Raw genomic sequence first — 27,727 nt, forward strand, 5'->3', positions numbered from 1 at the left:
GAATGTAACACAGGTCAAGATTCCTACTCTCAGAGGACTATAGACTCTCACTTGTGGCCACTATATACTTTATTCGGGCTTCCCAGGTGGCGCTAGTGGTAAACAATCTGCCTAACAATGCAGGAGATGCAAGAGACGCTAGTTCGATCCCCGGATGGAGAAGATCTGCTGGAGGAGGAAATGGCAACCCACTCCCAAGGTTCTTGCTTGGAAAATCCCATGGACACAGGAGCCTGGTGGGCTACAGTCCACTGGGTAGCAAGGAGTTGGCCATGACTGAGTGACTAAGCACACACACACATTATGCTTTATTCACTGTCAAATTAAGTCTATAGAAATAACTCTGACTCAGGAGGGAGGGGATATATGTATACCTATGGCTGATTCATGTTGAGGTTTGACAGAAAGCAAAATTCTATAAACCAATTATCCTTCAATTAAAAAATAAATTTAAAAATAACTCTATATAACTCATTACCAATATTCTGCAATTTTATACTTTCACTCTGCCTTTTTTGGTATAATATTAGCCTAAATATATACCTCAAAACATGCCAGTAAAGTGTAAATGTGTCCCTTTTTATGAGAAAAAATTTACTCCTTTCTCAAAGCCATTCTTTAGATTTTTAAATCTCTGCCTTTTCTTACCCCAAGCCTATAATTACTAATTCATACAATATATTGATCAAAATCTATTTCTGAGTTTCTTTCTTGCTGCATTATACCTGACTGTCCCTTCAGAGTAGATTTGCTAATTAATTAAGAGCAATTTAATGTCTTTTTGTGAGAACACACAGCATTAGATGGAGTGAACACTCTTTAGATGTAAATTTGCAGGCTTTACTCACTCATTGTCTCATATTTCTATGGGCACAAACTGAATTCTATAATATTTCCAGTAGTTGTCACTGATGGGGAAAATAAGGTTATGTAATCTAAGTTATTTACTCACCTTCATAAGAAATCATTAGCAGAACTCAGGTTAGGATTAAGGCATTCTTGTTTCAGACCTTTCACATTTATCCACCCATTTAGCCATTGTGTAAACACTTTGGGCTTCCCTGGTAGCTCAAGATGGTAAAGAATCTGCCTGCAATGCAGGAGACCTGGGTTTGATCCCTGGGTTGGAAGATCCCCTGGAGGAGGACATGGCAACCCACTCCAATATTCTTGCCTGGAGAATTCCATGGACAGAGAAGCCTGGCGTGCTACAGTCCATGGGGTCACAAAGAGTCAGACACTTTGTGTGTAGAGTGTCCCAAGCACTGGGTGTTGAACCAGACAGACAAGGTCCCTGAGCTCCTGGAAGGCACATTTTAGTGAACTGTCCCTCCTTGCCACTGAATTAAACTTGGCATTTTGAGTTTTCCTTTTACTGATTGGTTTGATCTACTTGGCACATATAGGTTCAGACCATTTCTTCAGGGTGATGTAAACACAAGTAATTTTGTCTGCTAATATAAGAGTTAAACTGGTTGATTCGTATGGAAAATGTTTACATATATTTATTATCTGCCAAGCTTTGTGCTAGAAGCTAGGGAAAAACACATAATTGTTGCACGATTCTTGTCCTCAGAAAACTCATGAGTCTGGTAGTAAAAATTGATATGTAACAATAAATAATTGCATTACTGTGAAACAATGCTTTAGTAGAAGTTGGTGCACAGAGTGTGGCAACTCAGATTAGAGATTCAACCCTGTAAAGGAGAGGATCAAGAAAAACATTAGAGAGCATAAAGCACTTGTTTTGAGTCTGCAGATGAGAGAAGTTCACCCAGTTGACTTGAATCATAATGTATTGCCCCTTTCCTCCTCCCTAACTCACACCTCCCTGTGGCTTCTCTTATTTTCCAGTAAAAAATTGCTCCCTCACGCCACGGGGCCTTTGCACATGCTTTTGCATCTCCATAGACTCTTTCTCTCTTCCTCTACTTACCTATTAATTCCTACTCACCCTTCAGGCTTCAGCTCAAGTCTTTTTTTTAAGGTCAGTTCCTATTAGAATTTCTACCCCATGGTAAAGCAATCAGCATTGTTTAATTCAAATAGAAAATATTTCCATTAACTACACTGAGGTGTGACATTGTCAATCTAAAAGCCCTAGTACAAGCACAAAATTCTCCCCCCTTTTTTTTAAACAACAATTAATTCCTGTTCTCACCTCAGTGATACTGGATCTCACTATCTGCAGTAGCCGGGCAAATTTTTCTTGAAATGATAGATTGCTACATTCCCATAGACATGCTGAAAAACAGGTCCAAGCTTTCTTTGCGATCCTGGAATTGCTTCTGTTGATATAACTTGTGTGTTAAAAATAATTAATATCTTGTGGGGAAAGTTACAGAACCTGAAATCTGACTAGAACAATAGTAGACAATGACATAGACTAGAATAGGTCCTGAGTCTGGACTTGAAAAATACTGACAAGAAAAAAGTGTGGCAAAGAGAAGTCACATCATTGTTCAGTCACTAAGTTGTGTCCAACTCTAAAAACAGAAACCTAAAATAAAGTATGACAGACTACCTTTTGGTTCATCACTAACTTGGCGATACTTAATATTTGATCAGTTACAAACCATATGGTGTAATATAAAGGTAGATTTAGTCTTGCTTTGTCAGTTCATGTAAGGTTATATAGTACAATCACTATGATTCTATGAGGCTATTGACTTTTAAACAAGGCTAGATTTTTTTTCAGAAACCACTTTTTTGTCCTATATGATTTGTAGCCTCTACATTACATGTCAAAAATTGAATGGGCATCTCATATGACTGAATGCCTTGAATTTTCCCAATACATTGTTCTCAGAAACTATGGAATTCTCAGTGAATTCTGGTGCTGTAGCAACTCATGAAGGGCTGTTTATATGTGCATTATCTCCTTTGATTCTCAGATTATTTAAGCATTATACAAAGGAAGAAAATGGGGCTTGGAAAGTTAAATGGCTTTCTCAAGATCACATGACTGGCAAAATGGCAAAAGTGAAATAAAACCAGATATTCCAACTCCAAAAATTTTTCTGTTAGGTACTAAAAATAGCTCACAAGGTTCATATGGTCAACATTTCAGAAGTGAGATTAAAACTATGTCATTTTATTTGATCACATTATCATTGTAATTATCAGTGGATATTTTTAAGTCCCTTATAATACGGGAAGAAATAAAATATTGCTCTTGGCTAGGAAAGGCTTACAATCTAATTGAGAGAGATTTCACTCAAAAGATGATTAACATATTTTCCACAAAAATATCTATTTGAGCTGCAAAAGAGAAGAATCCCTAACTGATGACCTGAACCAAAAGTGGGGTTTTCTGCTGTGATCTATGAAATTAAATTTTTTCTTTGCCTAGCTTAACTTGCCTTGTGTTGTCTTTATGTGTGTTTAACTTATCAAGGCATACAGAGGGGTTTTCAATGGATACAACATCAATATAAGCCTCTATAATTTTATAAGCTAAAAACAGATCACAAGAACAAGTAGATGGGGTATACTGCAGTGCTTAACTTTCCCTGTTGATCAAACACATAATTATCAGTCCCTACACATGATTTTTCTGAATGATTTTTACACATATATGTTATACATGCCACGTATTCAGGAAACCAAAACAAACTCCCCACCTAGGATTCTAGCTTGGAGAACATGGTTTCCTCTTCATGTCTTTAGTTTTAACACCCATTTTCCCATCTCAAATAATATATATAGAGAGAGTGTGTTGCCACTTCCTTCTCCAGGGGATCTTGCCAACCCAGGGACTGAACCTGTATCTCCTGCTTTGCAGATGGATTCTCTACCACTGAGCCACCATGGAAGCCCCATATTTAATATATATATATTTATATTATATTTAATATTTATGTTATATTTAATTTATATAAAATATTATATAAATATATAATATACAAATATATTAACTATTAAATTTTAACTTATTAATATAACTTTTTGCACAGTTCCTTTTAATTATGAAATTCAGTAGCTTAATTGAATCTCATAATGCCGTCATATAGCCACCACCTTCCCCATTTTACATATGAGGACACATTCCAAGGGAGTAAGTGATAACCTGCCTGCGTAGATGCAGCTTGAAATTTTCAGAGTTGGAAACTAAGGCAGGATGTCTCACTATAGCCTCATTATGTGTTTCACTAATCATTTCACAGTACATAAATGACATTACAGTTCGACTGAAATTTTATTGCAATGAGCCTGAAGTGAAGTGAAAGTTGCTCAGTCGTGTTTGACTCTTTGCGACCCCATGTACTATACAGTCCATGGAATTCTCCAGGCCAGAATATTGGAGTGGGTAGCCTTTCCCTTCTCCAGGGGATCTTCCCGACCCAGGGCTCAAACCGGGGTCTCCCACATTGCAGGAGGATTCTTTACCAGCTGAGCCACAAGGGAAGCCCAAGAATACTGGAGTGGGTAGCCTTTCCCTTCGCCAGGTGATCTTCCCAACCCAGGAATCAAACCAGGGTCTCCTGCATTGCAGGCAGATTCTTTACCAACTGAGCTATCTGGGAAGCCTGCAATAAGCCTATATCATTTTTAAAACTTAACTCTAATAGTATTTAATATTAATGAATCATTTTTGTTAGGCTGTTGCCTGGTACACTCCCATTCACTGGAAGCAAGCATGGGAAAAGTTAGAGACCGACATAGAATTTGACAGATGTTCAATAATAAGTGCAACACCTCAACGGCACATGTTTAATTGGCCAGCAGTTGCAACTACAACTAAAGAAAAACGAGATCAGTTTAAGAGAGAGTCCTCAAAATGCCAGGTGGAACAAGTTCAAGCTTCTCTTAAGAGGTAAAAGTTGCTCTTTTTTTAATTGCATTTTTGTCTGTGCTGGGTCATTGTTTCTGCGCAGGCTTTTCTCCAGTTGTGGAGAGCAGGGGCTACACTTTAGTGGTGGTACGCAGGCTTCTCATTGTGGTGGCTGCTCATGTTGCAGAGCCTGGGCTCTAGGGCATGTGGGCTTCAGAAGTTGCAGCACGTGGGCTCAGTATTTGCTGCTCCAGGCTCAAGAGCACAGGCTCAACAGTTGTGGCACACGGGCTTAGTTGCTCCTTGGCATGTCGGATCTTGCCAAATCAGGGATCACATCCATGTCTCCTGGATTGGGAGGCAGATTCATTACCACTGAGCCACCAGGGAAGTCTGCTTGATTTTTTTTTTTTAGTTGAGTTCTTCCCACAATTAATAAGGGTTGAACAGGTGGGAATGACTGGGTGACAATGTGATGAACAGATAAATTGATAAAAAACAAACAAACAAACAAAACTTCTATTTTGAATAGGACCATAAGAACCATAATAGCTTTTATGTTTTGAAACACAAAAACACAGAGCAAGCAGAGACACATTCATGAGAAAATAAAGGCTGGCAATTTCCACTAATTGATATTAAGATTCCCCCCCACGCCAGGTTGTTTCATTTCATAACAGCCCTCCCGTTAGCAGTAAGGCCAAGGGGCAGTGCAGAGAGGAAGTCATCACCATGCCTTTCATAGAGCTTAGGTGGAGGAAGATCTGCATCATCTAGCACTTTCATCTTGGATCAAGAGCTGGCTGTGGCTGAAAGTAAAGAATTTATGTTATTTATATGTAGTCAGATGCTTCTGATGTAATAACAGTGCTGCTCACAAGACTGGAAAAGCCATGCTCTCTAATCTTGGAACATGCTTTCTCTCTAATGGAGCCTTCATTATTCACATCACTGGGTGAAGTGGCTTTCCAGTTCAATTTGGGCTCAATTTTTCTTTTACAGAGAAAAAGAAATCCCACCAACCCTTTTCCCCACTCGCAGCCCATGGTGCCACAGTCCTAATGTCCCTGCACACCCCTACTGTGCACTGACTGATGCTCACAACACCTCCACGGCTGGACACAGCTTAAACAGACAGCCCAGGTCAACCCGGACTGATTCAGTCCAGGTAGGTCAAAGGGATATTATTCCAATGAAGGGTAAGTGATGTATGTGTGTGTGTAGAACTAGTAAAAATGTGGTTAAGTAATAAAAGTCTCTTAAGTGTTAAAAATTATTCATATCCTCAAGAATAGATGGCCTCTAAAGTCAGTACCATGAGCTTGTTGACTTATGTCCGTTCGGGTTTTCCATGCAATGGCTCGGAAAAACCCAAACTTTTAGCTAACCTAATACTTCTGCTCTAGCACGGTGTCTGAGTTATTGTTGTTGTTGTGCGGTTGCTAAGTCGTGTCCGACTCTTCAAGACCTCATGGACTGCAGCATGCCAGGCTTCCCTCTCCTTCACCATCTCCCGCAATTTGCTCAGATTCATGTCCAATGAGTGGGTAATGCCATATAACCACCTCATCCTCTGCTGCCCCCTTCTTCTTTGGCCTTCAGTCTTTCCCAGCATCAGGCACTTTTCCATTGAGTTGGCTTTTTGCATCAGGTGTCTGAATGCATCATCAAAAGAACATCATGAACGACAAGAGGACATAGGATTCTTTAAGTGTGGTTAAAAGTATATTTTGTTTCTCAATAGACAGGATAAATGGGTCCTATAAGTTAAGCTGTTGCAAAAAAAAATCCATTTTTTCTCAACACATTCTAATATTAATCCCAAATTCTTACTCTTTTTTCAACCAGAAGTTTCTTATATAAGTCCTTTAAGTAAAGCTTTTAGAGTTGGTGTTATTAGCCCAGGATCTGTTCATGGACTTCAGGAAGTCCACGAATCTGTTAAACTTAGAGGAAAAAAAAAAAAAAGTAAGCCTATGTGATGTTTTCTGGCAAGAAAGTTCACAAGGTTCACCAGAGGTTCCCAAATAATTAAGAACTGATTAGACACGGTGGCAGATCCTAAGCTTTCATATAGCAGCTAAATCCTGGAGAAGTTAAAATGATTTACAAACATATTTAGCAGAAAGATGCTTTTTTAAGTGAACTCTTGGGCAGAATCCCAGTATATGAAATGGATGAAAACAGACCCATCCAAGTTGAAGAAGAGTGATTCCCACTACCCACTACAGCTATCTTCTTCTTTTATTTATTCATTTATACTACTGTTTGGCTGTGCTGGGTCTTAGCTGCCATGCAGGGGCTTTCTCTAGTTTCAGTGAATGGGGGCAACTCTCTAATTGTTGTGCTGGGGCTTCTCATTGCAATGCCTTCTCTTGTTGCAGAACTCAGGCTCTAGGGTGCTTGGGCTCAGTAGTTGTGGTGCATGGGCTTAGTTGCCCTGTGGCATGTCAGATCTTCCTGGACCAGGGATCAGACCCATGTCCCCTGCATTGGCAGGTGGATTCTTATCCTCTAGACCACCAGGAAGTCTCACCCATTTTCTTCTCTCCTTCCCTGTGACCTCTGAGGCACTTATTTGGAATCACAGGATTCTGTACACACAGTATGAAAACCACCATGCTAGTGTGCTAACCCATGCTAGAAATAGCAGCCCCCACAATAATGCCTTTTAGAAGTGGAATGATGGAAATTCTGTAAATTCCTGAATATATTCCATTTCATAAAATTAAGTATCCTATGTCTTGTGCCTGAGTTGCTTCATCTATAAAGTATGAGACTATGATCTGAAATTTTAAAAGCCCTTTCAGCAATGTTTTATATATATATATATATGTATTTAATAAACATATATATTTTATAGACACATATTTAGGACTTTAGGACTTAGATTTGAGATTTTAAGAAGTACCTTCATGTTTTTCTCCAATTAATGATTGCCTTCACTTATTCTGAACAACTTGTTTACCAAAGAAATTTGACTTCAAATTTTCTTGATACACCCTTCTATAGTGACAGCAACTTACACTGATTATTCAGTAAATTTTTTGTTCAACATAAATTGCACTATATTTGTATATTATAAAGTGATAGTTTTAATTTTTTATTTATATATTTATATTTTTTACTGTCCCGGGTCTTTGTTGCTGCACTAGGGTGTCTTCTAGTTGTGGCCAGTGGAGGCTACTTTTTGTTGCAGTGTGAGATCTTATTGTGTGGCTTCTCTGACTGGGGTGGCTTCTCTTGTTGCAGAGTATGGGCTTTAGGGTGCATAGGCTCAATAGTTGCAGCTCACGGGCTAGAGCACAGGCTCAAGAGTTGTGGTGTACAGGCTTAGTTGCTCTGCAACATGTGGGATCTTTCCAGATCAGGGTTCAAACCTGTGTCCCCTGCACTGGCAGGTGGATTCTTAACCACTGGACCACCAGGAAAATCCCATATAATGATAATTTTAAAAGACAATTGCTTTAACGCTTTCAGGGCATCTGTTCATTCAGTTCAGTTCAGTTCAGTTCAGTTCAGTCGCTCAGTCGTGTCCAACTCGTTGAGACCCCATGAATCACAGCACGCCAGGCCTCCCTGTCCATCACCAACACCCGGAGTTCACTGAGACACGTCCATTGAGTCAGTGATGCCATCCAGCCATCTCATCCTCTGTCGTCCCCTTCTCCTCCTGCCCACAATCCCTCCCAGCATCAGAGTCTTTTCCAATGAGTCAACTCTTCGCATGAGGTGGCCAAAGTACTGGAGTTTCAGCTTTAGCATCATTCCCTCCAAAGAAATACCAGGGCTGATCTCCTTCAGAATGGACTGGTGGATCTCCTTGCAGTCCAAGGGACTCTCAAGAGTCTTCTCCAACACCACAGTTCAAAAGCATCAATTCTTCAGTGCTCAGCCTTCTTCACAGTCCAACTCTCACATCCATACATGATCACAGGAAAAACCATAGCCTTGACTAGACGGACCTTCGTAGGCAAAGTAATGTCTCTGCTTTTGAATATGCTATCTAGGTTGGTCATAACTTTTCCTCCAAGGAGTAAGCATCTTTTAATTTCATGGCTGCAGTCACCATCTGCAGTGATTTGGGAGCCCCCCAAAATAAAGTCTGACACTGTTTCCACTGTTTCCCCATCTATTTCCCATGAAGTGATGGGACCAGATGCCATGATCTTCGTTTTCTGAATTTTGAGCTTTAAGCCAACTTTTTCACTCTCCACTTTCACTTTCATCAAGAGGCTTTTGAGTTCCTCTTCACTTTCTGCCATAAGGGTGGTGTCATCTGCATGTCTGAGGTTATTGATATTTCTCCCGGCAATCTTGATTCCAGCTTGTGTTTCTTCCAGCCCAGCGTTTCTCATGATGTACTCTGCATAGAAGCTAAATAAGCAGGGTGACAATATACAGCCTTGACGTACTCCTTTTCCTATGTGAAACCAGTCTGTTGTTCCATGTCCAATTCTAACTGTTGCTTCCTGACCTGCATACAGGTTTCTCAAGAGGCAGGTCAGGTGGTCTGGTATTCCCATCTCTTTCAGAATTTTCAACAGTTTATTGTGATCCACACATACCTTGAAAATTTTATATTAATTAAATTTTTTGCTATTAACAGATATACATCAGAATTTTAAGAGGTTTTTTTTGACTTCAGTTGAGAAAAGTGCAAATATATTAAGTCATAAAATATATTGTATAATTGAAATCTTTTAATTTATGTAAATAGCACTAAATACAGCACATGACATATAGTAATTGTTTAATGCATGTTGATGAAGGACAGAGTAGGTGACACTGAAGGTTTTTAAAGATGCATCTTTTAGAGTTTTCTCTGTATTTTAAAAGAGAATTTTAGAAACAGCGTTGAAAATGGAGTGGAGTGGAAAATATTCCAAAATCTAGGAGGAAAGAAGGAAGGAAGGAAAGAATAGAGGAGGAAAAATAAGGAAAAGAAGAACAAAGCAGGTGTGAAAAAGAGAGGACAGGAGTTGTAATTTGAGTCCCAAAAGGACAGGAGAGTAAGACTGGGGCAAGAGTTATATTTAAAGAAATAATGACAAAAGTCTCAAAAACTGATGAAAGACATCAAGCCACAGAATCACGAAAAATAAATTCTAAGCAGCACAAATTCAAAGGTAGCTCTATAATAAAACTTTAGAAAACCAAATACTGGAAATCTGAAGACTAGGGAATGATATCTCCAGTGATGTGCTAAAAGAACTACTGAGTAGAAAGATACATGTCAATGCATCTGCTGTGCACCTGAAACTGTCACATTATTCATCACTATACTCCAATACAAAATATAAAGTGACAAAAAATTTAAAAGAACTATTATCCTGGAGTTCTATACCAATTAAAAATCAACTTCAAAATATGAGATGAAACAAAGACATTCTCAGGCCAACAAAAACGGAGAGAACTCATCAACCACAGACCACATTAAGAACATACTTCAGCTAGAAAGAGAATAATCCTAGAAGGATGCACAGAGATGTTGGAAGAAGTGAAAAAAATACGGAGTCAAGACATGGTTCAACATAAATGAATATTTCACTACACAGAATTGTGCTAATATTGTCTTGTGGGGAGTAAAATAGAGAATTTAAATACATAACAGCTGTCTTAGTTTCCCAAGGCTACTGTAAGAAAGTACTACAAACTCGGTGGCTTAAAACAAATCTATTCTCTCACCATTCTGGAGACTAGAAGTCTGAAATCAGGTTGTTAAGCAGGGTCACACACTCTCTCTCTGAAGGCCTTAGGGAATGATCTCCCTTGCCTCTTCCTACCTTCTGCTGGTTGCCAGCATTCCTTGGTGTTCCTTTTCTCATGGATTGCATCACTCTAACCTCTGCCTCCATCTTTCCACAATTTGCGCATCTGTATCCATATTTTCTTCTTCTTATAAGGATACCAGTCACTGGATTAGGGCCCACTCTAATCTACTAGAAATTCATCTTAACTTGATTACATCTGCAAAAACTCAAGTTCCAAATTAAGTTACATTCACGACTTCAATCAAGAGGTTAGGACATATACATATACATATACATTTGGAGGGATACTGCTGCTGCTGCTGCTGCTAAGTCGTTTCAGTCATGTCCGACTCTGTGCGACCCCATAGACGGCAGCCCACCAGGCTCCGCCACCCCTGGGATTCTCCAGGCAAGAACGCTGGAGTGGGTTGCCATTTCCTTCTCCATGCATGAAAGTGAAAAGTGAAAATGAAGTCGCTCAGTCGTGTCTGACTCTTAGCGACCCCATGGACTGCAGCCTACCAAGCTCATCTGTCCATGGGATTTGGCAGGCAAGAGTACTGGAGTGAGTTGTCATTGCCTTCTCCTTGGAGGGATACTACTTAACCCAAACAACAACATCAATAGCACAAAAATTAGGAGCAGAGAAAATGGAGTTAAAGTACTCCAAATGTCATGATTTGTTCAGTAAGTTGTAAAAATATACATTTATATTAGACTTCAGTAAACCAATTATGCATGCTGGAATTTAGGATAAACACTAAAAGAATAGTATATGAAATGTTGTGTTTCTGGCATGACGTATGCCATACTTTCATCATCATTCAGTTCAAAACATATCCTAATTTTCAATGTGATTATCTTTGATATGTGGGTTATTTGGGGATAATATATCACAAAGTTTATTTCAAGAATGCAAAGTTGATTCAAACTTTGAAAATTAATTAACAAAATAAAAAAGAAAATTGTAACCATCTCAATAGATGAAATTCAAATATAATTTCCTTTATGTCTACAAAATTCCTAATGTAAGCTATCATACTAAATCGTAAAGTAATTGAAATTTTCCCCTTGAGATCCAGCTCAAGGCAAGAATTCTCTCTAGGACAATTCCCACTCAGCATTGTACTAGAAGTCTGGATGCAATAAGGCAAGAAAAAATATTAACAAATATCCCATAATTCATCAGTTTTAGTCCCAGATATCTTAATGCCTAACAAATAGACACATATGTGGACCAAATGACAAAGACGATAATGACCACAGCAACTCTTTTTGTAAAAGCCATAAATTAGGAGAAATACTTGGAGATTAAACCAGTCAATCCTAAAGGAGATCAGTCATGAATATTCATTGGAATGACTGATGCTGAAGCTGAAACTCCCATACTTTGGCCACCTGATGCGAAGAACTGGCTCATTAGACAAGACCCTGATGCTGGGAAAGATTGAAGGTGGGAGGAGAAGGGGATGACAGAGGATGAGATGGTTGGACGGCATCACTGACTTAATGGACATGAGTTTGAGCACCTCTGGGAGTTGATGATGGAGAGGGAAGCTTGGCGTGCTGCAGTCCATGGGGTCGCAAAGAATTGGACACGACTGAGTGACAGAACTAAACTGAGAAGCAATACAGTTGTTCATTAACAATATCATGGATTAATTATGATATATTAATACAATCCAACCAAGATAACCACGATGGTATGATCACTCACCTAGAGCCAGACATCCTGGAATGTGAAGTCAAGTGGGCCTTAGAAAGCATCACTATGAACAAAGCTAGTGGACGTCATGGATCTCCAGTTGAGCTATTTCAAATCCTGAATGATGATGCTGTGAAAATGCTGCACTAAATTTGCCAGCAAATTTGGAAAACTCAGCAGTGGCCAAAGGACTGGAAAAGTTTGGTTTCCATTCCAATCCCAAAGAAAGGCAATGCCAAAGAATGCTCAAGCTACCACACAATTGCACTCATCTCACATGCTAGTAAAGTAATGCTCAAAATTCTGCAAGCCAGGCTTCAGCAATACATGAACCGTGAACTTCCAGATGTCCAAGTTGGTTTTAGAAAAGACAGAGGAACCAGAGATCAAATTGCCAACATCCGCTGGATCATGGAAAAAGCAAGAAAATTCCAGAAAAACATCCACTTCTGCTTTATTGACTATGCCAAAGCCTTTGACTGTGTGGATCACAATAAACTGTGGAAGATTGTGAAAGAGATGGGAATACCAACCACCTGACCTGCCTCTTGAGAAACCTGTATGCAGGTCAGGAAGCAACAGTTAGAACTGGACATGGAACAACAGACTGGTTCCAAATAGGAAAAGGAGTATGTCAAGGCTGTATATTGTCACCCTGCTTATTTAACTTCTATGCAGAGTACATCATGAGAAACGCTGGGCTGGAAGAAACACAAGCTGGAATCAAGATTGCCGGGAGAAATATCAATAACCTCAGACATGCAGATGACACCACCCTTATGGCAGAAAGTGAAGAGGAACTCAAAAGCCTCTTGATGAAAGTGAAAGTGGAGAGTGAAAAAGTTGGCTTAAAGCTCAAAATTCAGAAAATGAAGATCATGGCATCTGGTCCCATCACTTTATGGGAAATAGATGGGGAAACAGTGGAACAGTGTCAGACTTTATTTTGGGGGGCTCCCAAATCACTGCAGATGGTGATTGCAGCCATGAAATTAAAAGATGCTTACTTCTTGGAAGGAAAGTTATGACTAACCTAGATAGTATATTCAAAAGCAGAGACATTACTTTGTCAACAAAGGTCTGTCTAGTCAAGGCTATGGTTTTTCCTGTGGTCATGTATGGATGTGAGAATTGGACTGTGAAGAAAGCTGAGTGCTGAAGAATTGATGCTTTTGAACTGTGGTGTTGGAGAAGACTCTTGAGAGTCCCTTGGACTGCAAGGAGATCCAACCAGTCCATCCTAAAAGAGATCAGCCCTGAGTGTTCTCTGGAAGGACAGATGCTAAAGCTGAAACTCCAATACTTTGGCCACCTCATGTGAAGAGTTGACTCATTGGAAAAGACCCTGATGCTGGGAGGGATTGGGGGCAGGAGGAGAAGGGGATGACAGAGGATGAGATGGCTGGATGGCAACACCAACTCGATGGATATGAGTTTGAGTGAACTCCGGGAGATGGTGATGGACAGGGAGGCCTGGCGTGCTGCAATTCATGGGGTCACAAAGAGTTGGACACGACTGAGTGATTTTACTGAACTGAACTGAACTGAATATATAAATGTGTGTCTATACATATATACAGATGGCAGTTAATCAACAGTATTACTGTGATTGATACACAGAAATTTTAAAACAGAACTTGACTGTCATGTAGAATATAGAAGGCCAATTAGTTGGACCTTTTACAGTCAGACTGAGTAGAAAATAATTGCTTGTAAGAACATTGCAAAATCCCAAAGGTTTCTGTTATTTTTTATTATTGAATCAAGAGAAGGAGGAACTCTTATAAGGAAAATTATATTAAATCATATATTTAAAAGTAATGATTTTTCTCTCTGCTGCTTGATTTCAGAAGATTCAGATTATAATATCACTATAACTTCTGTAGGAGTTTCATTTAAAAAATAGAAAGGAGAGAACCATTTATGCATCTGTTCTTACAGCTGAAATAAAGGATTTTTTTTTTTTTACTTTATAAGGTTTTTTTAATGACCATATAAACAATTCCAAGATATTATCTCTAATGACAGAATGATTGGATAACTTCATGACTAAATTTTTTATTTCAAAACTTTCAACATTATAAAACAGAGGTATTTTAAAGTTATGAAAGGTTATAATCTAATTTATGAAAATACATCATGAATGGTCCCTTGTTTCACAAAAGTAAAAATACTATTCTCGGAAGTCAAAATATTCAGATTAAAGTTCAGTTCAGTTCAGTCGCTCAGTCGTGTCCGACTCTTTGCAACCCCATGAATCACAACATGCCAGGCCTCCCTGTCCATCACCATCTCCCGGAGTTCATGCAAACTCAAGTCCATCGAGTCAGTGATGCCATCCAGCCATCTCATCCTCTGTCGTCCCCTTCTCCTCCTGCCCACAATCCCTCCCAGAATCAGGGTCTTTTCCAATGAGTCAACTCTTCACATGAGGTGGCCAAAGTACTGGAGTTTCAGCTTTAGCATCATTCCTTCCAAAGAAATACCAGGGCTGATCTCCTTCAGAATGGACTGGTTGAATCTCCTTGCAGTCCAAGGGACTCTCAAGAGTCTTCTCCAACACCACAGTTCAAAAGCATCAATTCTTCAGTGCTCAGCTTTCTTCACAGTCCAATTCTCACATCCATACATGACCACAGGAAAAACCATAGCCTTGACTAGATGGACCTTTGTTGACAAAGTAATGTCTCTGCTTTTGAATATACTATCTAGGTTAGTCATAACTTTCCTTCCAAGGAGTAAGGGAATTTTGATTTCATGGCTGCAGTCACCATCTGCAGTGATTTGGGAGCCCAAAAATATAAAGTCTGACACTGTTTCCACTGTTTCCCCATCTATTTCCATGAAGTGATGGGACCAGATGCCATGATCTTCGTTTTCTGAATGTTGAGCTTTAAGCCGACTTTTTCACTCTCCACTTTCACTTTCATCAAGAGGCTTTTGAGTTCCTCTTCACTTTCTGCCATAAGGGTGGTGTCATCTGCGTATCTGAGGTTATTGATATTTCTCCTGGCAATCTTGATTCCAGCTTGTGTTTCTTCCAGCCCAGCGTTTCTCATGATGTACTCTGCATAGAAGTTAAATAAGCAGGGTGACAATATACAGCCTTGACGTACTCCTTTTCCTATTTGGAACCAGTCTGTTGTTCCATGTCCAGTTCTAACTGTTGCTTCCTGATCTGCATACAGGTTTCTCAAGAGGCAGGTCAGGTGGTCTGGTATTCCCATCTCTTTCAGAATCTTCCACAGTTTATTGTGATCCACACAGTCAAAGGCTTTGGCATAGTCAATAAAGCAGAAGTAGATGTTTTTCTGGAACTTTCTTGCCTTCTCCCTGATCCAGCGGATGTTGGCAATTTGATCTCTGGTTCCTCTGCCTTTTCTAAAACCAGCTTGAACCTCTGGAAGTTCACGGTTCACGTATTGCTGAAGCCTGGCTTGCAGAATTTTGAGCATTACTTTACTAGCGTGTGAGACTAGGTGCTAAATATTTCAGGCTCAAATAACCCAAGAAATTACCACCTTCACACTCTGAAATGGAAGCACTACCAGTGATAATCTCATCATTAAAATTCAAGAAATTATAGATGGGAATTTTCTGTAAGTGTTTGTAGCTCTAAAATGCAATACTCTGCTGAAGAACAAGCTTTTGGAGTGCAATTCAAAACCTTCATCTTCAGGCTCATCATTCTGGAAGGACACACATAAAATTTTACAAGAGTGTTTCATGCCAAAAATATTGCTCCAAAAGATGAGAAGCGATGGCTAGATTGTTCTGTCTAAACGATTGCCTTTGTAAGGAAAATATCTTAGAAGCCTGTTTATATTTCAGGTCCATAACTCACTGTTCAGAAAGTTAACACTGTGATGTGCCAAACAGCATCCTGATTCATTAGATTTAGAAACCTATTAGCAGCTAAGAGAATCACTGTGTTAACCAGCAATACTCTGCGTTTTTGTTACTCTTTCTTGCACATCACATTTTCACACTTTGTAATCAGTTCAGTTCAGTTCAGTCGCTCAGTCGTGTCTGACTCTTTGCGACCCCATGAAAAGCAGCACGCCAGGCCTCCCTGTCCATCACCAACTCCCAGAGTCCACCCAAACCCATGTCCATTGTGTCAGTGATGCCATCCAACCACCTCATCCTCTGTCATCCCCTTCTCCTCCTGTCCTCAATCTTTCCCAGCATCAGGGTCTTTTCAAATGAGTCAATTCTTTACATCAGGTGGCCAAAGTATTGGCCTAGAATGTTGATGTTCACTCTTGCCATCTCCTGTTTGACCACTTCCAGTTTGCCTTGATTCATGGACCTAACATTCCAGGTTCCTGTGCAATATTGCTCTTTACAGCATCAAACCTTGCTTCTATCACCAGTCACATCCACAACTGGGTATTGTTTTTGCTTTGGCTCCATCCCTTCATTCTTTCTGGAGTTATTTCTCCACTGATCTCCAGTAGCATATTGGGCACCTACTGACCTGGGGAGTTCCTCTTTTAGTATCCTATCATTTTGTCTTTTCATACTGTTCATGGAGTTCTCAAGGCAAGAATACTGAAGTGGTTTGCCATTCCCTTCTCCAGTGGACCACTTTCTGTCAGACGGCTCCACCATGACCTGTCCATCTTGGGTGGCCCCACAGGGCATGGCTTTGTTTCATTGAGTTAGACAATGCTATGGTCCATGTGATCAGATCGGCTAGTTGTCTCTGATTGTGGTTTCAGTCTGTCTGCCCTCTGCTGCCCTCTCAGCACCTACCGTCTTACTTAGGTTTCTCTTACATTGGATGTGGGGTATCTCTTCATGGATGCTCCAGCAAAACACAGCCACTGCTCCTTACCTTGGACCTGGGGTAGCTCCTCTCAGCCATGCTCATGGGCTATCAAATACTAGCAACTCACTTGACAGTTCTTCTGAACTCACAGAGAAGAAGAAGAGATAGGCATGACTGAGCAGCTTCCCTAGAGTGGTCTTTTCTGGAGGAGTGCATTGTAATGTGCACCTAAAATATTATTTTTCTTTCCTCTCTTGTTTTACAAGAATGAAATAACATTTCATCTCTGGGCTAGAAGTAATTTGTACTTGGGATCATCCATCCAGTACTATTTCAGTTTGATACACTTGGTTTTTTCTATGTAGGAATTATATTTCAACAAAGTGAATTTCAGTCCCTCCCAAATAGATGGAAGTGAGGTGACGGGGTCTAGCCCCAGTGGATCCAGGGTAATTCAAAGGTGGGGATGGAATCAGCATCCTAGGAAAAACTTATTTAATTACAGATAGAAAGAGATTAGAAAATTAGTGGAGAAAAGGGGGCTGAATAATTTGGTTTATGTGGAATACCAATCACCACCTACATAGGCCACAGGTGTCTTTCCATTCTCCTGAAGGAAAGGAGGCACTGAGGCCTCCCCGGTCTGATCTTAGAAGCCCAGGCAAAATTAGCAGGCTTGGTGAGTACGCATGTACCAGATGGGAATTCAGCCAGAAAATAGTAAGAGAGAAAAAGAGGCTGAATAACTTGGTTTACATGGGATACTAATAAAATTCCAAGACAAGGAATTTGCACCATCTACGTTGGGCCACCAGCGCCACTTGAATATCGGAAGGTGCCCCTCCTTGGGCTCCTTCTCGTGTGGAGAAGCCGGGGCAAGTAAGTAGATGTGGTGGGCACCCACGCTCCAGATGGGAATTCAGCCAGAAAAACGGGGAGCAAGAAAGAATGACATGGGGGAATCAGTCTTTCCAGAAACTGATACCATTTCTTTATTTTTTAGGTTTGCTTATATACCTTTTGTTACACTAGAGATAAATGGAAATTTTAAAGTCAAGCAGGGATCAGCAGTCCTGATCTTTATCAAAATCAGGTGCTTCACATAAAAGTATAAAAAAAAAGGTCTTAGGGGTTTTACATCAACTTCTGGCCATGAGGCCTGCTGACATTTTATGATCCTTTCTTTCTGATAACCAAAAAACTTATTTTTTCCAAGGTGTTTTTTCTTAAACCAGGCGCCACCCTCTGAAGGTACCAGATAAAGTTGCATTCCTATAGGGTGAGGGTGTAGTGGGTTACAACTAAAAAAGGAATTTATTTAACCTAAGGTTAACATGGTTAATCTTAAAGGTTAATACTTATTTCTCCTATATGCTAGTTATATTCATTATAAGGGCAGGGAATATGGAGATTTAGCAGCAAACATCAGCCCAACAAATGAAAACCCTTCACCAATGTTCCCCTTAAGATCTGTTTAGTCTTAAGATAGTGATAAAGTTACATTTTTACATAGCAAGGACACAGTGATTTATAACAAAGTACAGTGATCTATAACAAAAGAGAAAATTCATTAACTCAAAAGTTCTAGTATTGCTAACATCAAAAACTACTATATTTCCTTTTCTATATTCCAAATACATTGATTAATATATTCCCAGGTGCCTAAGGATATGGAGGCCTGGTGGCAATCATTGACTCAACAATGAGAAAAGCCCTATGCTAATTAAGACTTTCAAGATACTCCAAGCTCTCTGTGCTGTTTATGGTTGAGAGGTTGTCACACAAGCTAGTCTGTCAGCAGAGAGGTTTGACCTGAGACACCCTTGTCACACCCAGGAATTTTATTGACTGGAGCTGCATGTTTACTCCTTCTCTGAGAGAACCGGTGGGGAACTGCCCCCCATAAGGTCAGAGGTGTAGATGAGAGCATGAAACAGTAAAGTAGGTAGACTCTGGCTTGGGGGTAGGTGCTCGGGAACAGGGGGTTTCCTGAGGCTCGATCTTGCCTTTGCATATGCCGAGCCTCCTTCCTCATGACCTTTGCCAAGGGTGGAGTTCCTCACACTGGCTTCCAACAGTGAGGGAGGCCACCACTCTACTCTGGCGATGAATAGTCAGCTCATTCATCACCAGCGTAGAGCCACCTAAATTGGCAGGCTAGGCAGTGTCTGCTTCTGTTCACACATCTCCTTGTATTAATAACTCTCTCCTGATGCAACCTTATTCCTGAGCCTCCCTTCACTGGCTACTGCGTCACTGTGGTGGCTGGAATTGTAGAAAGTATTTGAGGAATTTTACAGGCTGGTAAAATTAGTCTGCAACCTCAGTTTTTAAAAATACATCTTCCAGATATTTCTTCTCTCAAAGTTTTAATTATATCTTGAGATCTATGTTCCCACTTAAAATGACTCAAAGTTTGGACTTACCAATCAAATAATACTTTTCCAGTGGTATTTAAACCCTTTGATTCAAGTTACTATTAAATGTTGTCCTTATACCTTAGATTTTTTCTTCAAATGAAAGATAATCCTTTGGTTGTTAGTTTATTCCAGGGTTTATTTTAATGTGGAAAAAATAATGCTTGGCATATAAGATCTTGCCCCTCTGCCTAAGCTCAAGCCTTTTTTTGGGTTTGCAGAGATCAAGAAAAAACAGGACATCTGAGCTACAAAAGCAATAGGCAGTCAATTCAACATCTAAAGGTGAGTATATAGAGATAATGCAAATTTGCCTTCTTTGAAGAAAAAGAAAACTAAAATAATTTGTAGATACATCTTTAGAAGCCATCAGATCATGAGATTTTTTCATATATCCTGTAATGATTAATTTTCTGTTAAATATTGATGTTGCTTTTGGAGCCACATTTTTTTTTCATCTCTGTTGTATGATAAATTTTCTAAAAGTGGGAAACAAAGAAATAGCACATCTTTACTTTTTGCCCTCATCCTACCTTTATATCCTCATCCTATCCTTGTTGATGGGTAAGTAAGAGTGACTGAAATTCAGAGTCACTTAGAATACTTACAGAAATGCTCTGTGACAACCTAGAGGGGTGGGATGGAGGTAGGGGTGAGAGGGAGGTTCAAGAAGGAGAGAATATATGTATACTTATGACTGATTCATGTTGTACATTAGAAACCAACGCTTGTAAACCAATTGTCCTCCAAATAAAAATAAATTCAAAAAAATTTTAAAAGCTCAAACATTAAAAAAAATAATAACAGCCAGTGTTGGCAAGGATGAGGAGAAACCTCCATTCTCATTCATTGCTAAAGAGAGAATAAAGTCCTTCGAAACTTTAAAAACCATTTTGCAGCTATATCAGTACATTTTAGTTCCTATGAGCAACAAAGTATTAATAATATAACAAAGTTATTCTGGTTAAGGAGACTATGGAAGCTGTGTAGTTGTGTACTTTTTAAATGGTGATGAAAGAGTAGGCGCTCTGGCCTCTGCTATTTAGTTGATAAATGACTTTGCATTGTTTAACCAGTCACTTCCCACATTGCCTCATCTTTTTTGTGCTGATATCTACATCTAAGTGATATCTACAATGACTTTCTGTTTTATAAGTGGTTGTGTTTAAACTCTTGTCCAAAGAGCTGATGACAAGGTAATTTTGGGTCAAGGAATCTTTTTGGTCAGTATCCTTCTTTAGCTGACATCCTTTGTTGCCCTAGTCCATGACTGATCTACTTATACGTCTTATTGATCTATTTTTCTGATGAAGCTTTGTGTTTACTCCTTGATTTCAGAATAAAGCTACAGGCGCTGGATCCCTAACTTGTTAATATTCTAGACTCTGCTGACCAAAATGACTTAACACGACTACCCTACGCAGCCCACTGGCCTTTCATGGTCCCACTAGCCACCCATGTCTATGTACCAACCTGTCGAGTTTCCTCTGGTTGCTCAGCTGTTCAGTTTCTTTCAATTTGTCTCTGCCTTGGTTTTTCCTGATCATCTTCTATTTTTCTGAATGTTACCTACTCTTACACAAGTCCACTCTTTCCATTTCTATAGCCTTGTTATCCTTGAGCTTCCAACCTCTTAACAACATGATGGCTGCCTGTTCCTATTCTTCTGGGAAATTGTCTTCTCAGACACTTCTCATAAAACATTAGGGCTGTAAAAGAATTTATTTTAGCGACTTCATTCTAGAGGGAAAGAAACGGAAGTCTGTGGAGACAAGTTTACCAAAATTCACCTAGTAATCAACCACAAGGCCAGAATTAAGGATTTTTTCATTGCAAAGAACTGGAGACTCCCTCCTTGGCCCCCCCTGATATAATCTCCACTCCCAGAAGTCTTCTAGAGTTTTATCTACACTGGGATCCAATTTATTCCAGTTGGCATAACCCTGAGCAGGGGGGTCATTGAAATGCAGAGGATGGGATCTGAGATCTGCCACAGGCGTTAGCAACCAGCACTTGTATACTTCAATTACCCTTCACTTTCTGTAACCAGAAGGGAATTGCCCTGCATACAGAAAGTGCAGACGAGTTGGAAGAGGGACATTATATTAAAAACAAAAACAGGACTTTGTTCTAGTCGGTTTGGGTAGGAAAAAACTGTTCTAAATCCTCTCATGGGATATTGAATAACATAATTTTGGCAAAAGATTGTAACCTTTGTTGGTCTTCTTCCGTCATTATTCTGCTTAACTCCCATGGTCACAGATCTGTTCTCTGAGCCTCTCTGTGGGAAATTCTTTGGTAGTTCTGAGGTTTTTTTGCACCTACTCTGTTTTGAAAAGTCCTAGTTTTCTTGAGACGCCTTTCTTTTGTTTTCTCAGAGCCTCCATCCCCAACTGGTGACATCTCTAGGGTGGATCATTAATGTGCTCTCAGAATATTTTCTGAAGCTTTTAGTGGGAAAATTTTACTGTATTGCAGTCATATCTGGTGTGTCTGTTCTTGGAAAACTGTTCAAAAGTCATTATTCAGTTCCCACTGGTATTTATAATCATTCCTTGGTGACTTATATTGTTACACATCTGCATAGGATTTCATGGTTTTCACATTATCTTGTTTGAATCTATGAGATATAGGTAGGGCTGATATTATCTCCATTTTATGGTTGTAGAAACTTCAGCTCAGTGATTCAGTGACTTTTCTAAAGTCACCAAGATAGTAAGTGGCAGAGTGAAGCCTAAAACCTTAGCCTAATGCCAGTGCTCTTCCACATGACTCTACTAATCAAGCATGAAGATTGTCTTTGTGGATTGCACCCCACCCACTTGTCTGAAAGGCAAAAACAGCCTACGTTTAGAAGTAGGACTAGAAAAAGACATCTTCATTCACATGAAAAAAAGCAGTTTGCTACCATGAGACTCTTAAGACATCTCCTTACACCAAAAAAGATTCAAGTCTTATTTCCAAAACTGCTAACTGAAGAATGTCAGTTACAAACACAGAAAATCAAAGTTCAATCTCCAGCATCTCCGACTGCTAATTACATTTTTACGCTAACCACATTTCTATGTTACAACTGAATAAATCCATGCCTTGCACTTGGAGTCGCAGCTCCCAGAAGCTCTTTGCTCAGTTCTTTGCAAGGAACGTGTGTGAGTTCTACTGTCTGACTAATGGGCCATGCAGATGGATGATGCCACAGATGGCTGCAGAAATAGAACTCCTCACAGGTTAGAGTAGATAACTTTGGCAAGGCCAAGTCACGTCTCTGTCTGCCACCGGCCCCGTGAACTCTCAGACTTGCCATGAGACACTGAGAAACCTAGAATAGAGAAGGAAGACAGATCAAGGGCAGAAGTGGAACTTCTTACCTTTCATCAGTACTGTCCTCAAGAGTATGCCATTGCAAAAAAAATAAATAAATAAAAAGAGGGAGAGAGTATGCAATTGCTTAGGACCTGGGTGGAGAGCAGCAAAATTGCAAACATGGCATACTAAGTTCATAATTGGCTAAAGTTCTTACACTTGTAAGGCACTCTTGTATTAGGGCTCCTAAAAAAGTAGTACTGATAGAGTCCTTCCATGAACTGGTCTGTGTTCACACACCACTTACTGTTCTAAATGGCCCAAACTGGACAGCTCAAACATAGGATATCCTTCTTGTCCTCCTCTGAACCTTCCTTGGGACCCTGACAAGAACTTGTGAATATGTATGTTAGTCACTCAATCATGTCCAACTCTTTATGACCCCATGAACTACAGCACGCCAGTCTTCCCTGTCCTTCGCCATCTCCTGGGGTTTACTAAAATTCTTGTCCATTAAATCAGTGATGCCATCCAACCATCTCATCCTCTATCATCCCCTTCTCCTCCTACACTCAATCTTTCCCAGCATGAAGGTCTTTTCCAATAAGTTGGCTCTTTGCATCAGGTAGCCAAAGTACTGGAGCTTCAGCTTCCGCACCAGTCCTTCCAATGAATATTCAGAGTTGATTTTCTTTAGGACTAAGTGGTTTGATCTACTTGCTGTCCAAGGGACTCTCAAGAGTCTTCTCCAGCACCACAGTTCGAAAGCATCAGTGCTTTGGCACTCAACCTTCTTTATGGTCCAGCTCTCACATCCATGCTTGACTACTGGAAAAACCATAGCTTTGACTGTTTGGACCTTTGTTGGCAAAGTGATGTCTCTATTTTTTAATACATTGTACATTGTCTAGGTTTGTCATAGCTATTCTTCCAAGGAGCAAGTGAATTTTAATTATGTGGCTGCAGTCAATGTCTGCATTGACTTTGGAGCCCAAGAAAATGAAATGTGATACTGTTGCTACTTTTTCCCCATCTATTTGCCGTGAAGTGATAAGACTGGATGCCATGATCTTAATTTTTTGAATGTTGAGTTGTAAGTCAGCTTTTCCCACTCTCCTCTTTGACCTTCATCAAAAAGCTCTTTAGTTCCTCTTTACTTTCTGCCACTAAAGTGGTATCATCTGCATATCTGAGGTTGTTGATATTTCTCCCAGCAATCTTGATTCCAGCTTGTGAGTCATCCACTCCAGCATTTCATATAATGTACTCTGCATATAAGTTAAATAAGCAGGGTGACAACGTACAGCCTTGACATACTCCTTCCCCAACTTTGAATCAGCCTGTTGTTCCACGTCCGATTCTAACTCTTGCTTCTTGTCCTGCAAACAGGTTTCTCAGGAGGCAGGGAATGTGGTCTGATAGTCCCATCTCTTTAAGAATATTTCACAGTTTGTTGTGATCCACGCAAAGGCTTTAGTGTAGTCAGTGAAGCAGAAGTAGATTTTTTTTGGAATTCCCTTGCTTTTCCTATGATCCAGCATATGTTGGCAATTTGATCTATATTTCCTTTGCCATTTCTAAATCCAGCTTGTACCTCTGGAAGTTCTCAGTTCACATATTGCTGAAGCCTAGCTTGAAGGATTTTGAGCATAATCTTGCAAGCATGTAAAATGAGTGCAATTGTACAGTAATTTGAACATCCTTTGGCATTTCCTTTCTTTGGAATTGGAATGAAAACTGACCTTTTCCAATCCTGTGCCCACTGCTGAGTTTTCCAATTTTGCTGACATATTGAGTGCAGCACTTTCACAGCATCATCGTTTAGTATTTGAAATAGCTCAGCTGGAATTTCATCACCTCCACTATCTTTGTTCAGAGTAATGCTTCCTAAGGCCCACTTGACTTCACACTCCAGGATGTCTGGCTTTAGGTGAGTGACCACAACATCCTGGTTATCTGGGTCATTAAGAGCTTTTTTTGCACAGTTTTTCTGTGTATTCTTTCCACCTAATCTCTTCTGATTCTATTAGGCCCTTGCCATTTATGAAAGGAGTTTTGAAAGTCTAGTGATTGATTAAATTTTCTGGTATCAGCATTTTCTATGTAGCTTTTGTTGTATGTTTCTTCCATCTATGTCTTTCTCCTCTCAGTGCTCAAGGTAGACTGTTTGCAAAATTCTTCAGTCAGTTGAAATTTCAAGAATATCTGTTTCTCATAACCTCCCTTCTTTCAAGTCTGTCGGCTACCCTGTTCTCTGTGTACCCAGCCACACCTTCCTGTGTACAGCAAGGTTGTATGAGAGGAGTAAAACCACCTACAATTTAGACTCTTCTCCATGCTGGATCAGAGAAACTCCATAGGTTAGAGGAAACTACATGTAGGTGAGATGTCTTCAGCTCCATTTCCTCAGAGGAGGAAGAATATAAACATCTGAGACTGAGAAGTCTCCTGCTAAGACTCCTAGAGAAGACTCAAGCAGTTGCAACAGAGAAACAAAACTTTCTCTTCCTTTTAATGTGTGTTACCTGGTATGTTGTAAATCTGGGGCATGTCTTAGCTATTTAGAGGAAAAGCTAATCAGATACTAGTTAAGTACCACCAAGAAGGAAATGGAGGGGCGAAAGTTTAGAAATGAGTCATTAAGCTGGTTGTCTCAGAATCCCTGGGATCTTCATAGTTAAGACCAGAAAGAGATAGTATCCATGATCAGGTAGTGAAATAGCTGCACTGCTTAGGAGTCATGACTCAGCATAAGAACTGTAACCTGAATAAGCACACAAATTACCAAGTTGAGTTGGAATGAGAGAAAAGTGAATACTCGTTTTACCCTGGCAAAAGGTAAGGCATCAGCAAATACCTTCTTCCTGGTATTGTCCCCCATCCATGAGTCTGTTCTAGATCTGCTATTTCCATGTGTTCATTTAAGAGGAATGTGAAGAACTTGATCATTTCCACTTTATATTGCTCTGACAATTTCAACATGTTTACAGTCTGTATTATATTTCACCATGCATTTCCGTTTTATCTTTTGTTCAGGATGATAATATTCTAGTCTGGAGAACAACACGAGGATGCCTAACATGATGCAGCCTCACTTCCACACAGGAAAGGAGAGGAAGCCAGCAGCAAGCAAGAACATGGTTTCTTTTAGAAAAGATATTTCCTCAGGACTTTCCTGATACCATTTGTTAAAGAAGGGAGATAAGAGTTTGTGCACAAATTGAAACATTTGTTGTCCAGGGTGTTACAAAGAAAAATACTGGTCAAAAGCAAAACCATGACAGTTTTCATTTTATGCACATGAAGTTTCCCAATCATTAATTTCAGTCTTTTATACCCTGCCCAGATGTTAGGTCAACCACTTCTGCCATCTCTGCAGATGCATTTTCCAAAAGGACATATTTTAGGAATTCCAAATCTTGTGGTCTGTCTGATTTTCTACACTTGGAATCTGTCTCCCTAAAGCATGTGTTAATCTGGCTTCCTAATGTCTAGAAGTAATAGAGGAAGTTTCTATGGGATAACTAATTGGGAGTTTTAAAACCTGCCTGCACGTAACTCAGATTCAGCCCAAATAATCTCTTCTACCTTGTGACAAAATCCTAGGTACAAAATCCCATAGATAGGAAATACCGAGTTTTTATTAAGTAATCTGATGGAGCTACTATTTTTTTTTTAACACAATTCTCACTTCTTATTCTCTAGCGATCTTATTCTATACTCATCAAGAGTATACAAGTTGAAAAACTAACTTGTTCATTTTTAATGTTGACCCTCTCTTCATAGGCAGAAGGTATGATTGCTTCTGTTTCTGAGAACAAATCCTGTCTATGCCTCATAGCCCAGCTTAATTTAATTTTTGTTTATTTATATAACACATGCCGAAGATGGGGCATATACAGTCTTGAAATGTGAGAAGGAGCAAGAAAAGTGAGGATTTTCCCCAAATATATTGCTTGAAAAAAATAAAGAAATGTAAAGTGAAAGTGAAAGAAAGTGAAGAAATGTAAAATAAGCCCAAACCCATTAGTGGTGACCACTGAGTTTTGTTTATTATATCCAAATATCAAGGGCTAAAAATACTTTATTTTTAAAAAGTCACATTCCAAGGAACTCAAACATATACTTGTACACCAGTATTAATAGCAGACTATTCATAAGTAATAAAAGATGAAAACAACTCAAGTGTTCATCAACAGATGAATGGATTCTTAAAATGTGGAATATACCCATAACAGAATGTTATTCATCCATTAAAAAAAATGTTAGTATATGCTACAAGATGGTTAAACCTTGAAAATATTATGCTAAATGAAATAAGTCAGACACAAAAGGACATTTGTCTGAGGTACTGAGAATAGGCAAATTCATAGAAATGGAAAGTACAATAGCGCTTACCAGGGGCCAGGTCAAGGGGAGAATGAGCAGTTGTTTTTTAAGGGGCACAAAATCTCTGTTCAAGATAATGGAACAGTTCTGGAAACACTAATGATAGTTGTACAACATTGTGAATGTACTTAATGCTGCTGATTTGTATGCTTAAAATAGTTAAAATGGTAAACAAACAAATAAAACTCTAATAAAATCTGATCAGTATTTCCAAGATGGGAAAAAAAGCATATGCCAGTTCTAAAGCATCTGAGAAGACTTACACCACTTGACAATAATTTGTCATAAACTTTTTGGTTTGAGATCAAAGGAGTTCACATCAACCCCAGCATAATGATCCAGCATAAATATTTTCTAGTCACTAGGCCACACTGATTACATCACTTCCTTAGTCTTCAGACTTGTACATTTTCAGACAGCTCTCAGTAACACCTTATGCCACTTTGAACCGCGAAGTGCGATCTTTGAGTCACACATTGGCTGAATTGTGTAGGCTCTTCTGTCTTTTTCATAGTTACCATAGAAACTGGGTAGCCATTGTGTTGTGAGGAGACAATAAGAGCATCTAAGGGTGTACAATCAAAGTTAACCACGTTTCATGGCTCATAATCT

General features: G+C 39.5%; 1 protein-coding gene across 3 annotated transcripts in view; it reads left to right on the plus strand.

Annotated features, from left to right (window-relative positions):
- LMNTD1 (lamin tail domain containing 1) overlaps positions 1-27,316 on the plus strand; it is a 525,827-nt gene extending 498,511 nt beyond the window's left edge. For all 3 annotated transcript variants that reach the window (XM_069585540.1, XM_069585541.1, XM_069585542.1), the window contains 4 exons: positions 4,602-4,816; positions 5,777-5,942; positions 19,645-19,708; positions 25,763-27,316. In XM_069585540.1, coding sequence (XP_069441641.1) covers positions 4,602-4,816; positions 5,777-5,942; positions 19,645-19,686 — 423 coding nt within the window. In that variant the 3' untranslated portion in view covers positions 19,687-19,708; positions 25,763-27,316. The remainder of the gene's footprint in view (positions 1-4,601; positions 4,817-5,776; positions 5,943-19,644; positions 19,709-25,762) is intronic.
- The last annotated feature ends 411 nt before the right edge of the window (positions 27,317-27,727 follow it).

The sequence above is a fragment of the Ovis canadensis genome, chromosome 3 (assembly GCF_042477335.2).
Source record: "Ovis canadensis isolate MfBH-ARS-UI-01 breed Bighorn chromosome 3, ARS-UI_OviCan_v2, whole genome shotgun sequence".
Classification (NCBI taxonomy): domain Eukaryota; kingdom Metazoa; phylum Chordata; class Mammalia; order Artiodactyla; family Bovidae; genus Ovis; species Ovis canadensis.